Source organism: Muntiacus reevesi, chromosome 13, assembly GCF_963930625.1.
Source record: "Muntiacus reevesi chromosome 13, mMunRee1.1, whole genome shotgun sequence".
Lineage (NCBI taxonomy): Eukaryota > Metazoa > Chordata > Mammalia > Artiodactyla > Cervidae > Muntiacus > Muntiacus reevesi.
In genome coordinates this window covers 60,172,125-60,187,470 of record NC_089261.1, presented here as the reverse complement: position 1 = coordinate 60,187,470, position 15,346 = coordinate 60,172,125, and the positions used below count along the sequence as shown (strand labels likewise).

The 15,346-nt window shown below is 43.2% G+C and overlaps 1 protein-coding gene across 3 annotated transcripts in view; it reads right to left on the bottom strand.

Annotated features, from left to right (window-relative positions):
• ARHGAP10 (Rho GTPase activating protein 10) overlaps nucleotides 1–15,346 on the bottom strand; it is a 357,872-nt gene that overhangs the window by 209,482 nt on the left and 133,044 nt on the right. For all 3 annotated transcript variants that reach the window (XM_065904301.1, XM_065904302.1, XM_065904299.1), the window contains 3 exons: nucleotides 13,271–13,372; nucleotides 4,700–4,810; nucleotides 2,125–2,229 (listed from right to left, as the gene is read on the bottom strand). In XM_065904301.1, coding sequence (XP_065760373.1) covers nucleotides 2,125–2,229; nucleotides 4,700–4,810; nucleotides 13,271–13,372 — 318 coding nt within the window. The remainder of the gene's footprint in view (nucleotides 1–2,124; nucleotides 2,230–4,699; nucleotides 4,811–13,270; nucleotides 13,373–15,346) is intronic.

The window sequence follows — 15,346 nt, the reverse complement described above, 5'->3', positions numbered from 1 at the left end:
TGCTTAGCGCCTACACGGCAACAAGGCTAGCCCCCTGGCCCCGGGGGTCCACATCAGCGGGCCGCGCAGGGACGGTCCCTCCGGAGCCCCCAGGAGAGGCTGACGTGCCCCCGCACCTCGCCCAGCCCGGCGGGCCAGCGGTTCCCCAGGCACGCGGCCTGAGCGGTCACCCGGCCCACACCAGACGGCTGTGCGCGGGACTTAACGCTCTGCCGCGGCTGCCTCAAATTCTTCATTCTTGAATAAGGGGTCCTGCCTCCTCGTTTTACACAAATTATGGGTTGGTTCTGCCTGAAGGTTCTCATCCAGACCTGCCCTGCCCTTGACAGGTGAGCTACAGACAAGTTACACAGTCAGGTAGTGGAGGAAAAACACACCCCCCGCCCAAAAAAAAATCAAGATAATAACCTCATCTTCTAAACTAACTATGGAACACGGCTTTTACAACACTGTGTTCCGCTGCCTGCAGAAGTCTTCCAATACATCACAGCGTCATGAGACTAAATGTTCTACGGACAGAGACAGCTCTGAAGTTAGGACTAACCCACACATAGACACTGTGACATATTTTTAAACTGTGTTATGTTATGTCACTGATATTGGGGCGGGGGGGGGGGGGCGGTGAAGGGAGGAATCGACTTTTATTTATATGACTCAGCAAAATGTAACAATCTTAAAATCAAACTGACACATGAATTACAAAACATGAGAGGTTTCATTATCTGTATTCCCAACTGTAGGAAACCATATCAAAATAACTTAGAAAGAAGATCTACACAAAAACCCCTCATTCTCAATTTCTAAGATCATAAGAAGTTGAAGGTCCGGTAGCAAACAGTACAGAGATTCCTATCTTTCTCCTGGTATGTCTTCCAGGATGAGCTAGGAGTTTGTCCCAAGACTCACTCACTATATTCTCAACCACATTTGAAACTATACTAAACATAACTTGAACAGCTTTTCAAGGAGGAGACTTCCAACTCCCAAAATCAACTAAAGTTTTGAAATGAAAAACATCTACCAACTTCTGATCAAAATCACGTTATACTGTTTAAAAGATTACGCTGTGCTGTGCTAAGTCGTTTGAAGCGTGTCCAACTCTGCACCCCTGTGAACTGTAGCCCACCGGCTCCTCTGTCCATGTGACTCTCCAGGCAAGAATACTGGAGTGGGTTGTCGTGCCCTCCTCCGGGGGATCTTCCTGACCCAGGGATCAAGCCCAAGTCTCTTAAGTCTCCTGCACTGGCAGTCAGGCTCCTTACCACTGGTGCTACCTGGGAAGCCTGTTTAACACATTAGGTTCTTTAAAAGTCTCTATTCAGGACTTAACAGAAAGTATATGTCTTCCACGAGAACAACAAAGGACCAATATGCAACTATGAACACCAATATATTAGTGAATATGCACAAAAGACGGGAAAGAAATTCCACTGGAACTGTGAGCCTATGTGGGAATAAAAGTCAAATAAGTCATACAAGGAAGAGAAGAAATTTAGATTACAATTGAAATGCCTTAAATCGAAACTGGAGGGCTGTTTTGTCTCTCGTACAGACCAAACTTAGAATTACACAACAAAAGTTATGCTTAGAACCATCTTACAAAGTGTGGAATGACTAGGTCACATCACCATATGACATGTTTCAAAGTTGCTAAGAGAGTAGGCATTCAATGTTATCGTCACAAGGGAAAAAAAATATTTAACTACAGGAGGTGACTGATGTTAACTAAAGTGGAAATAATCTTGCAGTTAGTAAGTTGTTAAGCTGTTCTGCTTATACAGTGCTGTGTGTCAATTATATCTCAAGAAAATTTGGGGAAAATTAAGCAAATTATGTGAAATTTTATTATAACAACATACTTCATGACGTTTTGGAAAATAAGAAAAATAAATTATAGAAAATGAATTCGTCTTTTAAAAAAGCAGCCGCCAGGGGGCAGCGTCCTGAGCCTCCATGAGCTGGCGAGCAGCTGCTATACCGGGAACTGACCGGAAGGTGGCAGCGTAGCCTCAGTTTCCTGGTACCAACACATCAGCCTGATCTGGAGGCTTTTCATACACCAAAGAAATCAAAACTACCGCTCAAACGTCTTTTTTTAAAAAGAGAGAGCTTTCATTTTCTTACATTCTGAATGTTGATCTGTAGTTCCATTTTGTAGTGATTGAAGTCTTTGGCAAGTTCATGGCCCTGATGATAGAAAGTAAACATTCCCTGAAAAAATGACAGCATCTGAAACAAAGCAGAAAAGGCAACATCAGCACACACACACAAAAAACCCTCAGGGAAAAAAATAAAGCAGCCACATGTTTCCCCACATCGCATTATGATTCTATTAATGTAAAAATTCAAAGGAAGTCACTAGAATTCAACTAAATCTAACTGCATTTTATTCATTAATTGTTCCCTATTTTAAAAAGAATGAAGGATCTGCGATTTTCCCCTCAATAGCAGAGTCGTTAGATAGCTTTTATAGTATGCTATAGAGAAGAAATGGAATTCTCCGTCACCCATTTGTCCTTTTTCTTAAAAAAAAAAAAAAAAAAATTATTTATTTGTGGCCACACTGGTTCTTCGTTGCTGCAGGGACATCTCTGGTTGCGATGAGTGTGGACGGCTCTCTGGCAGTGGGGCTTCTCTCGTCCCAGGCATAGGCTGAGCGCAGGGGCTTCAGTAGCAGCAGCGCGTGGGCTCAGTCATTGCGGACCCCGGGCTCTGGAGCACAGGCCCAACAGTTGGGCCCGCGGGCTTCACTGCTCCACGGCATGCAGGATCTTCCCAGACCAGGGATCGAACCCGGGTCTCCTGCATTGGCAGGTGGATTCTGCAGCATTGAGGCACCAGGGAAGCCCCCATTTGTCCTTTTTAGTCAAGAGAAGCCCTATATTCATTTAAAATGAAACCTCGTCACTACAGGCAGATAGAGCCCATAAGGAAAGTGAAATACAGATCAGAGTTAAAAGCTCTTTCAAAGGGCACCCAGTGTGGGGCAGCCTCGCTTTCGTTGACAAAGATGCTCCGTGACTGAGGCGGAGAGGCCAGAGGGAGGGCAGTAATCAAACCCCGAGCTTCCTACAAACTCCCCAACCCTCTCGACCAGAGGACAGCGCCTCTGCTCCACAAAATCTACAGTGAGAATGGCCTCAGGTGAGAGTTCAGGAAATGCTGGAATCCACTGTCTTCAGAATGTCACATGGTGTGGTGCAGAGGAATTTGGGACTCTGACGTCCAGTGGCCAGCAAAGGTCAATACCCCACTGGCGCCAACTACTGACATTTCTCTACTTCAATGTCTACATTCCCTAAGTGGCATAATTAAAATATCTCCTTAATAGAGTGCTGTGTGGAATCCACGCATGATCACAGAAAAGTGCTTAGAACAATGACCTAAACGACGACAGAGAACTGTAAATGTTCACCAAAAAAAAAAAAAAAAAAAGTAGGCCGTTATGATTTCTCATAAAAAGAAAGCTTGAAGGTGGTGTTCTCTGTTTAACTTAGGGCAATTCCATTACTCCACTGGACCATCGCCTCCACCAATGCTAATTTTTCATTAACAATTACTTGGTTTTTCAGTTTGTTTCTGAATATCATATATACAATAGGTAAACTCTATGGCATGTGAATTATACCTCAGTAAAGTTTTTTTTTTAATCACATGCACTATAGCCTATATTGAAATTAAAGTGACTCTTGAGAATCATGGATCTCAGTGTATATTTGTGTTTTTTTGCTAAAACCCACAGTATGAAATATCCTTTGTTTTGATTCAGAAGATACATATGTTCATAGATATATTAACATTCAAATACGTGAAGCTCTCAGAGTACACCTACGTAATGAAAATCACGTGTTTCTAAAATAAGTGTAAAGAATATCAGAGTAACTGACAAAGTAGTTTCAAATGTTCTGCATAATGGCTCTTAATTTAGGTTACATGAAAGTCACTCAGTCGTATCTGATTCTTTGCGACCCCATGGACTATACAGTCCATGGAATTCTCCAGGCCAGAATACTGGAGTGGGTAGCCTTTCCCTTCTTCAGGGCATCAGATCTTCCCAACCCAGGTTTTGAACCCAGGTCTCCCACATTGCAGGCGGATTCGTTACCAGCTGAGCCACACGGGAAGGCCAAGAACACTGAGTGAGTAGCCGATCCCTTCTCCAGGGGCTCTTCCTCACCCAGGAATTGAACCAGGGTCTTCTGCACCGCAGGCAGATTCGTTACCAACTGAGCTATTGCCTAAGTATTGTGAATTGTATTAGAATTACCAGTTGTTGTTGAAAGTACCAAGGTTTGGATGGATGCACTTGCTTTAGAAACAAACTTAAGTAGAATAAAGATTATCTCATAAACACCCCCACGCTCACTGACATTCCAATAATTTCATGGGAATTCTTGTTAAGAGTGGAGTTACAACTAGGATGGAAGAAGTTGCACCTGACTGCAGAGTCCTTGAGGCCATGTAGCAAAAGGGATAACACTCATTCCACACCGCTGTGCAAAGAAGGCTGAGGACCGCTACTTAGTGGTGGGATTTAGACTCCACAGCGACCTGGGTGCGCTGTGTACAATTTACAACATCTTGCGTCATGTTTATGCATCACGGCCTGTAGCTACCAGAAATGAGACCTTGAAAGAAACAGATTCCTATTCTCTATCATAACGTTCGACTCACAGAGAAACTTGCTGTTTATACTTACGGGTTCCACAAACTCAAACTTCTTCCTTTCTTGGATTTCCTGAAGCTTACACACATATTCAAGAGACAGTTCATAAAAGTGTTGCCGGTTCTGCTCCACTTGGATATCTGCCTGTGTTAAAACAAAGGAGGTGGTCAGATTAGACATGGTGCAATGTGAAACTCTTTATCTGAGGTCTGCAAAGCTCCCATCTGTGGGCCAAACATGGCCAGCTGCCTGCTCTCCTAAATGAGGTTGAGCTGGACACAGCCGTGACCACTCCATCACGTATCTTCTACGTAGGCTGCCCTGCTACGACAGCTGAACTGAGTTGTCCCAAGAGGCGACCTCGTGGTCTTCAAAACTGTAAAATACTTAGTATCTGACTGTCTGCAGAAGTAGTTTGCCAACCTGCTCATCTCTGTGATGAGGCTGACCCCTAAGGACCAAACATCACGCAGTCTTGCTCTTCACGAGAAACGTACCCCAACCACAACTGACACGCGAGTTGGAACCATACACAGACTCCGAACTACACAAAGAGTGTTTCCATTAACGAACCACCTAAGAATGGAGTGGCCTGGGAAGGCGGACTGAACAGATTCCCGTCGCCACAGCACTCCTGAGTGAAAACAGCAGGTGAAGAAGTGGCAACGGCCCCATTCTGCAAGAACTTGGCTCCCAGGCAAGGCTGGGCTTGGCGCCAATCTGCAGGTAGTCACGCTCCTAAGCCCTCAACATGCCCATCCCTTGGAAGCGAGCAGGCAGCAGATGGCCAGGAGACTATTCCAAACAAAGGTTCTCTTGTCTAACTAGAAAGGCACTGGGAGAGGAGATGGCTTCACAGAGGAACGGTGGGGAAAACTCTGGCCCTCAGAACGGTTCCTATAAGGCATCGTGTAGTTTTCACCTGGACATTTCTCCAAAGAGGCCACATCTAAACACATGGAAAGATGCTCAGCATCACTCATCATCAGGGAAGTACAAATCAAAACCACAAGCTAGCACCTCACACTTAACAAAAACAAAACAAACAAAAACCTACCCACCCCCAGAACAAAACAGAAAACAGAAAGAACTGGTGAAGATGTAGAGAAAGTGGAACTTTGCACACTGCTGACATGAATGCAAAATGATTCAGCTGCTACGGAAAACAGTATGGCGGTTCTCTAAAACAAAAAATTAAAAATAGAATGACCATATGATCTTAACAATTCCATTTCGGGGTATACGCTCACAAGAACTGCAAGCAGGGACTCAAAACAGATACTTGCTCACCCACACTGACAGCAGCTCAATGGAAGAAATAACCAAAGTGCCCACCGACAGACGAAGGGATCATCAAAATCTGGTCTACACAAATAATGGAATTTTATTCAGCCTCAGACTGGAAGGAAATTCTGGCACCTGTCTCAACACAGATAAAGCCTGAGGACATTAAGATGTCAACTACATACTGGCACTTGCCGTGTTCCTCTACAAGGACTAAATCAAGAGCTGCTATAGCTACTGACCTTCAAAACCCCCTGAAAAGGAGTTCAGGGTGGAGAGCAGAAATGAAGCACTCTGTGCTCCGGGAAAAACTGGAAGGACAGGTCTTCAGATAGCTACATATTTTCAGGAGCTGATTTTATGAGCCCAATTCTTATATCTCTTCCTATCTAGAAAAGCACTAAAATCCTTCAAGGAGATGTTCACGCCTCGTGACTAGCAGTCATCCTCACAAAACTACCAGAAACCTTCCACAAAAAAAAAATACATGCTTCAATGCACGCACGCTCCCTTCAACAAAATCACACACATACTGACCTTCCCTCCAACACTTTGGAGCAGTTTCTTAGAGCTATCGGAAATGCTGTCTCCCAGGCTATAATCCTCATTTTGCCCCAAATAAAACTTTCTCACAACTCTCAACTCACAACATAATACATTTATTTTAGTCAACAATGCTAAATGAAATGAGCCAATCACAAAAGGAGAGGTGCCATGTGACTCCTCTTCCATGAGGTACCTGGAAGAGTGAAATTCACAGAGACAGGAAGTAGAATGATGGTTAGGAGCTGGAGGGAAGAGGGCTGGGGAGTTAGTTTAACGGGAAGTACAGAGCTTCAGTATCTAAGCCTTTCAGAGTTGGAACGTGGGGTGGCTGCACAACATGACTGTATTTGCTGACACTGAACAAACTGTATCCTTGAACATAGTTAAAATCGTATCTTGCTATATTTTGGGCTTCCCTTGTGGCTCAGCTGGTAAAGAATCGCCTGCAATGCAGGAGACCCAGGTTCGATCCCTGGGTTGGGAAGATCCCCTGGACAAGGGAAAGGCTACCCTCTGGCCTGGCGTATTCCATGGACTGTACAGTCCATGGGGTCACAAAAAGTCAGACACGACTGAACGACTTTCACCTCACCTGCTATATTTTACCACAACAAAAATTTAAGTTTGGGGGAAAAAAGGCAACAGGTAATAATTTTTTGGCATCATATCATTTTTTAATTAATGTTTAAATATAATAAATGCTTCTTACTATGAAATGAAATATTTTCTGCTGTATGTGCAAACATGAGCCTTTCAAATGTAAATTTCTGAGCCCAGGAAAATAATACCAGCTATGCACCATCAGGTAAGTGTGCTGAGGAGCTTGGGGGGATGCCAAGAAAGCACAGGAGGCAGCCATCCGCCACATTCTCCACCTCTTATGGTAAACATCCCCTGGAGAAGGGAATGGCATCCCACTCCAGTATTCTCGCCTGGAGAATTCCATGGATAGAGGAGCCTGGCGGGCTACAGTTCTGGAGTCGCAAAGAGCTGGACACAACTGAGTGACTAACACACACGCACGGCAAACACTAAGGATGTGAACAATCAAGAAGCAGGATTTGGCCCCAGATAGCTGAGATGTACATGAAAGGAATGAATTCAATGAATGCAGACGCTTGCATCTTCCCATACATAGAAGACAAGCCTGTGATCCACGTGATCTGTAGTGATAGAGAAGGTTCTTAAGAGTCCCTTGGACTGCAAGGAGATCAAACCAGTCAATCCTAAAGGAAATCAACCCTGAATATTCATTGGAAGGATTGCTGCTGAAGCTGAAACTCCAATACTTTGGTCGCCTGATGTGAAAAGCAGATTCATTAGAAAAGACCCTGATGCTAGGAAAGATCGAAGGCGGGAGGAGAAGGGGGTGACAGAGGACGAGACGGTTTGATAGCATCACCAACTCAATGGACATGAGTCAAAATGTTTCTTATTAAGCCAAATTTTCTCCCTAATACTCATAGAAATCATGGTTTTTTTATGCCTCTAATGACCAGAGATTGAGCTCAGCCACCAGCAGTTAACAGGCACAACTCCCAGGAAAAACAATGCCAAGTGTGTTAAGTATTTACTAAAACGGAGCTATGGGGAATTTAAGGGTGAATCTTTCATGTTATTGTTAATGGGAAATGCCTTCCAAGAAAATTTCACCGGGATCAGATTTACCAAGGCCGTTTTCTTTTTTTTGAGTGGATTCTCTCTCCTGGTTGTGCTCCGGTATTGCTGCTCAGCTTCCATTCACAGCCTCCTACTGTTCTGAGTGTTGAGAACTGCTGTGCCAGGCACAGAGAAACCTTATCACCAGAATCCCTGGGATTGTAGATAACCCATCATTTACACCACCATCACAGACATCCAAATTACACCCAGAAGCACAGTCCTTTAGCTTGACTCCGTCTAAAAGGCAATCACTATGTAAGTGGTGTAAGAAGCAATGTATTTGGTCTTTGCCCCAGATTCCTGGCACAAATCTCCTAAAGCCCTTGGAATTTCCTGACTGAGGGAAGTGTCTGCTGTCATTTGTAAGGAGCCCCGAGTGAGAACACTGCTGTTTGTGCTAATAAGGTGACTTGGGGGGCGGGGGGACAGCCCAAGGCTGCACTGATTAGGAGGTTAGAACCTCGGCCCCACCCACTGGCCTTCAGGAAGGGGGAAGCACTACAGATTAAGTTCTGTAACAACTCTTCAACAAGGGCTCCTAAGCTTCCAGGTTGCTAATGTAAAAAATCAGTAAACAGAAAGCTCAACTAAACAGAGCTGGGAGCACTCGTGGCTTCCGAGGACAACAGAGCCCTAGGGAGAGAAGGAAGATGACTCTTCTTTCCTGGCCAGGACTCAGCCCAAGAAAAGCCGTGGCCTCTGTTACTAGAGCCTCCCAACTCCCTGTCCCTCACAATCAAGGGGGTCTCCTTCGCGGGTCATGTGGGAACTTGTCCTTGGCTCACCAAGGCTGCAAAGCCCCAAGCAGCCTCGCTCTTCTGATCCTGAATACACCCATCTTTACTGGAGAAATATCTGGCAGACTATTTATTTCAGGTCGTGAGTAACTCCATCCACTTGCCTGAAGAGTGACACACCCCAGCTCCACAGGGTCAGAAGTTTCTGCACTTGGGACCCTTCTGGACCCAGTCCCGTGCACCGCTTCATCTCGGCTGCTCATCTGACTCCTCTAGATTACCTTGTATAATAAGCTGGTAAACTTAAGTAGATGTTTCCTAGATCTGTGAGTTGCCCTAGCAAATCAATCAAACCCAAGGAAGGGGTCACAGGAAACTTTTCTTTGTAGTCAGTTAATCAGACGCACACCAGGACTTGGTGTTAGAAGTGGGGTGGTCTTCTTCTTTTTTTTTTTTTTTCTATTTTGTTTCTGTTTTGGTCTTCTTTTTTAACTGACGAACAGTTGATTTACAATGTGTTCGCTTCTGCTCTACAACAAAGTGACTTGGCTATTCATATAAATTCTTTTCCACTATGGTTTATTACTGGATACTGAATAGGGCCTTGTGGTTTATCCCTTCTATATGTAATAGTTTGCATCTGCCAGGCATTAGCAGGGCAATCTTGTAGGATTGAGCCCTTAGCCTGCAGGATCTGATGCTATTTCCAGGTAGTGCCAGAACTGAGTTCATTGCTTGGTGGCCTTGAAAAATACACAACTGGACTATACTTTATACCAAGCAAAAGTCATTTTTTTAAACATATAACTTCAAATTGATTATCAATTTCACTTCTGACCATGCCTGCTGTAAATATGCATACAGGAATAGATCACTCACACAAAGATCTTCAAGGGATCTATTTCTCTGGCCATACTTATGGAAATATAATTATTTGACTACTCAGTATCAACTGAAAAAAAAATGCACATGAGAGCTGTGAGTCAAGTTTTATTGGAGGCACAACACAGAATATAGTCTGGGAGCAGGTCCTCAGAAGTTGACTAGTGAATTTAATCTGTAGAGGCAGATGGCAAGTGCTAATTTTTAGCTGCCATAGGGAAACAAAAATATACTTCAAATATCAGCAGTTGTAGAATTTTCTCAAATAGCCAATTACTGTTCTAGTACAAATATCAATATTGAGAACTGGGGGGTGAGATGGAGGCAGAAGCTAATGTGTCCATTCAATACAGAGTGAAAGGTAAAGGTCCTAATAGAACTACCAAAATTGCCAGCCTGCTGTCTGCCACAATTTTCTCCGGTGATTTTCACTGGAAACCAGAGGAAAGAACAGCTGATAACAAGGACATACGCTTTTGTTCAGTACCACTCTCAGCAACCTTTATTAATCTCTCAAGCACCCCAACTCAATTTACTGAAGATCAGCAATGCATTAGCCACTGCCAGAAGTGGCCAAAGCCACATCTAACCTTCTTTCCTTTAAGGAGCATCCTCATCCTTAAGGCATTCACTCTTGCAACAGAAAGCTCGGTCAAGTGGGGTTCTGTATATTTGTAAGGAGCACACAGATCAAGACAGGAAAGAAAATGCAATTTTTTTTAACCTTTTGGTCATGCCACTTGGCATGTGGGATAGATACCCAACCAGGGATGGAACCCATGCCCCCTGCATTGAGAGCATAGAGTCTTTTAACCATGGACCACCAGAGAAGACCCAAGAATATATAATTTAAGTGAAAACTAAAATGATTCATCTGAGGGTCTCTTCAAATTTCCAATCTAATGTTTAATTATCTTTGGAAATAATGAAATTGTTGAAGGTCTAACTCATAATCTTCACACTTGTTCATTCCATAAATATTTATTAGTGCCTGCTCCCTGACAGGTCTTATTCTAGGCACTGTGGACAGAGTGCTGAAGAGAACGACGCTGCTGCCTGCAAGGAGCGCACATCCTACGGAGAGAAGCCAGGAAACCACCGAATGTACACTGTACACTGTGTGTGCTCAGCCGTGTCCAATCCTCGGTGGCCCCATGGACTGTAGCCCGCCAGGCTCCTCGGTCCATGGGATGCTCTAGGCAAGGATAATGGAGCTGGCCGCCACTTCCTGCTCCAGGGACCGTCCTGACTGAGGGATCGAGCCTGTCTCTTCTGCCTCCTGCATTTCCAGGCGGATTCTTTACGACTGCACCAGTTGGAAAGCCCACCTCTGAATATGTAACGAGTCAAATGGTTGTAAGAGCATTAAAAAAAAAAAAAGGCAGAATAAGGAAGGCACCCTAAATAAGATCAAACATCTCCACCCGGGGGAAGTCTGAGAGCAGACCATCTGGAAGACTATCTGCAGGAGTGAGTCACGCGGATCTGGCAGAGGAGGAACACCAGGGCCCTCAGCCATGGAGCCACGCCAGAAGGAGGCCGCCATGTGGGGTGAGAGAAGGCGGAGTGGACTGGGGGCCTCTGAAGGGAGCCTCTAGGAGCATTTGGAGAAGAAGAGCAACACAAAGGCTGGTTCTGCTGCCATACAGAAATTAAGCCGTAAGAGCACTTCCCTGGCAGTCCAGTGGTTGACAGTCCGTGTTCCCAGTGCAGGGGACATGGGTTCGATCCCTGTGTCATCATGACACAGAGTGACAGGCATGCACGTATGCATGAAAAAAAGAGTGAAAGTGTTAGTCACTGAGTCATGTCTGACTCCTCAAGACCCCAGGACTGTAGCCCACCCAGGCTCCTCTGTCCATGGGATTTCCCAGGCAAGAATACTGGAGTGGGGAGCCATTCCCTTCTGCAGGGGATCTTCAAGACCCAGGGATCCAACCCGGGTCTCCTGCACTGGAGGCAGATTCTTTACAGTCCGCGCCATGGGGGAAGCTTCATGCACACATGCATAAATGAATGCAAAATAATTTGAAAAAGAAAATAAAACTGTAGGGATCCCTGAGTAAAAAGCAGGGAGGCTTCTGTAGCCATCTGTGTGAGAAACGCTCAGCACTTGGGCCAGGGTGAGAGGGTTGCAGGCTAGGAGAACTGGTCACATACTGAGAATATCCTAAAATCAAAGAAGACCTAGGCTGAGGGTCTAGATGGGCTGAGAGAGAAAGGGCCAAGGATGACGCTACAGACTTTGCCCTAGCAACAGGTAGAATGATATCTAATTAGAGAGTGAGATGGAGATGGAAATTGACTCTGGGCATGGAAATCCCATCAGGATACCTGGCAACAGAGATCAAGTAGAACAGGAAGTGGGAAACTGCCGACGTAAAGAGAGCCTCTACTGCTGTCGCTCCAAAACTGACAGAGGGTAGGAGCCGAGGGAGCACATGTAACAACTGCAGGGCTTTCTGCACAATATGGAAAAGGAGAGCATGCAGCCCCGCCTTCAGACAGTACTGTACTCAGGATTAGACGGTACAAAAGGGCCTTTCTCTTTTACAGACCATCAAACACCACGTAAACATCAGCCAATCACATTAGACAGACAAAAGAAGATGCGCCATGTGGTTAATGCCAAAATAACCACACACATACACAGAGTTTGCAACTAAATCTGTAACATTTAAACACAACCCAGGTTTACTCTACAACATTGTCATTTTGATGATACTTCACTAAGTGTATATTATAGTGGTACATTACGCCTGGATCCCTTATGTGTTTAAAAATAAACAAATACACGGGGAAGAAGCCACACTTCTGTGGGATGAATCAAGATCTTTACAACTGAAAATAGCATTATGTTTAAGGAAAGCATATGTTCCAAATTGTAAACAACTGAGTTTCCATTCAAGGGTGTGAGTGAGGAAAAACAAGTGGCAGGGAATTTAGAAAGAAAACAGAAAGAGAAAACGAGAGAGAAGATATAAATTCCTTTCTCCTTACATACGGCTCACTCCAAAAGAAACAAGTCTATTAACAAAAGTAAAACAGATGCTCTCTTTCCAAAGAAGCTGAAAAACTCCTGAATCTTCAGCATTAGGTAAGATTAATGCTGCCTTCACATAAAAGCCAAATGGTATAGGAGCTTATTCAATTCACTTTTTCAATACATCTTGAAAGTTAATTAATAATCTATTCCTGAAAATAATATATCTATCCTCAGTTATGCTAGTTAAAATGGTTGTTCCTGGGAAAATACATTCAGAACCAAAACTTCTAATACTCTGAACCCACACTGCATTAATCACTCTATAAGGTCTTATTTTGTCTTATTCCAAAAGAGCTTTTTTTTTAAATTCATGGCGATACCTAATCATTTTTTTCCATCTCTGATAAACCTAGATAAAACATTTTCAAAAGAAAAGCTCATTTAAAAAATGACATGCACTGATTATTAAATTTTACAAACAAGTTAAAAGAAAAATAAAAATAATACCTCTTGCAAATGTGAGTCTTTCTTTTTTGCTGATAAATTCAAATGTTTATCAATTAGGCTGTAGTTCCTCTCAGTCTCTTTGTCAAACTTCTTTTTTTCTTCCTACAAACAAGAAAAACATAGACACGTATGATTAAACAGGGGGTAAAGGCATATACACAGTCAATTGACTGGGAAGCTCAAAATATGAAAAATATTCAAAAATAAAAGAAAGTACCATGAAGTGTGAAAAAGTTACCTGGAAAATCTATCTGCAGCCAGGTCACTGTTTATTAATCATCAAGACAGCATTAGGACTGAAGAGTCACTTATCTTTTTGCTTTTTCCTTTAATGAACTTTTTACCTAGCCTGTTATTTTCAACCCCTCATACACCTATCAGTGTTTGGAATTAATGCCATTCACTTGTCCATTAAAAAAAAAAATTCTGGGCATACACACCAAGGAAACCAGATCCGAAAGAGACACGTGCAGCCCAATGTTCATCGCAGCACTGTTTATAATAGCCAGGACATGGAAACAACCTAGATGCCCATCAGCAGATGAATGGATAAGGAAGCTGTGGTACATATACACCATGGAATATTACTCAGCCGTCAAAAAGAATTCATTTGAATCAGTTCTAACGAGATGGATGAAACTGGAGCCCATTATACAGAGTGAAGTAAGCCAGAAAGATAAAGACCAATACAGTATACTTAAGCATATATATGGAATTTAAAAAGATGGTAATGATAACCCTATATGCAAAACAGAAAAAGAGACACAGATGTACAGAACAGACTTTTGGACTCTGTGGGAGAAGGCGAGGGTGGGATGTTCTGAGGGAACAGCATTGAAACAAGTAGACTACCAAGGGTGAAACAGATCACCAGCCCAGGTTGGATGCATGAGACAAGTGCTCAGGGCTGGTGCACTGGGAAGACCCAGAGGGATGGAATGGAGAGGGAGGCAGGAGGGGGGATCGGGATGGGTAACATATGTAAGTCCATGGCTGATTCATGTCAATGTATGGCAAAACCACTATGATACTGTAAAGTAATTAGCCTCCAACTAATAAAAATAAATGGAAAAAAATAATAATAATAAAAATTTTTTTAAAAATTTAGGATGAAAACGTAAGACCATAAAGCTTAAAAAAGCAAACTTGCTACAGATTTTGGCATAGAAATGGAATTCACGTAAAACTGAGTAAGTTTTGATCTACGCTTAAAAATTATTTATAATCGCCATTAGGAGGAGGGGGAAGAAAAACACATCTTGGGGGAAAAAACCTTCCCTAACTGTCTAATATAAATATAACAAGAAAATCTCTGACCAGAAATGTCAACTACTTACCCAAATTTCAGCAGTGATTTCTATAACACTGTCTAGAATATTTATCAATAGGTTCACAAGGCCTACAATTATACTGACATACTTCTACTGAGATCCTTTGGTTAACATTACAGACATTTCTCAGGCACTGCCAAGAAATAGTATTTGTTTTCCTTTTGCTAGAGTAGCTTTGAGAGAAAACAAGGAACCATTTTTTTTAATTTGGTGGAGACAACCTCCCCCAAAACTGCCTGCCAACATAAGTAGATTTTTCAGAAACATTTCTGAGCACCAGTGAGCTCACATGATGTTCTCCTGCTGTCAAAATGTTTCTATTAACTTCAAACTCTCCCCAACTCTCCAAGGCCTCCTAGAAAGGAACGTTCCCTATTTTCCAGCTTCTATTTTATAAAGTCAAAAATAATGAACTGTCCCAGCTTTTTCTGGCATGATCTTCCTATTAAGCAAAAGGGGTAAAAAAAGCACAGAAGTTGTATTTCTCCGCATTTATCATCATTTTTTCACTGCACGGGACACACTGGGAACGAAGCTCTGCCACCTCACCCAAAGGCTCGATTAACCCCCATGCTGACGACGAAGACACAGACTCAGAACTGACACTTCTCATTTCTCCTCCAAGTTTAATTAGCAACTAGCCGCACATCTTCAAGGGCAAAAACAAAACAAAACACTGAACAATATAAAACCTTAGTTTTTCTCCTTAAAAGATCAGGGGACTTCCTTGGTGGTCCAGTGGTTG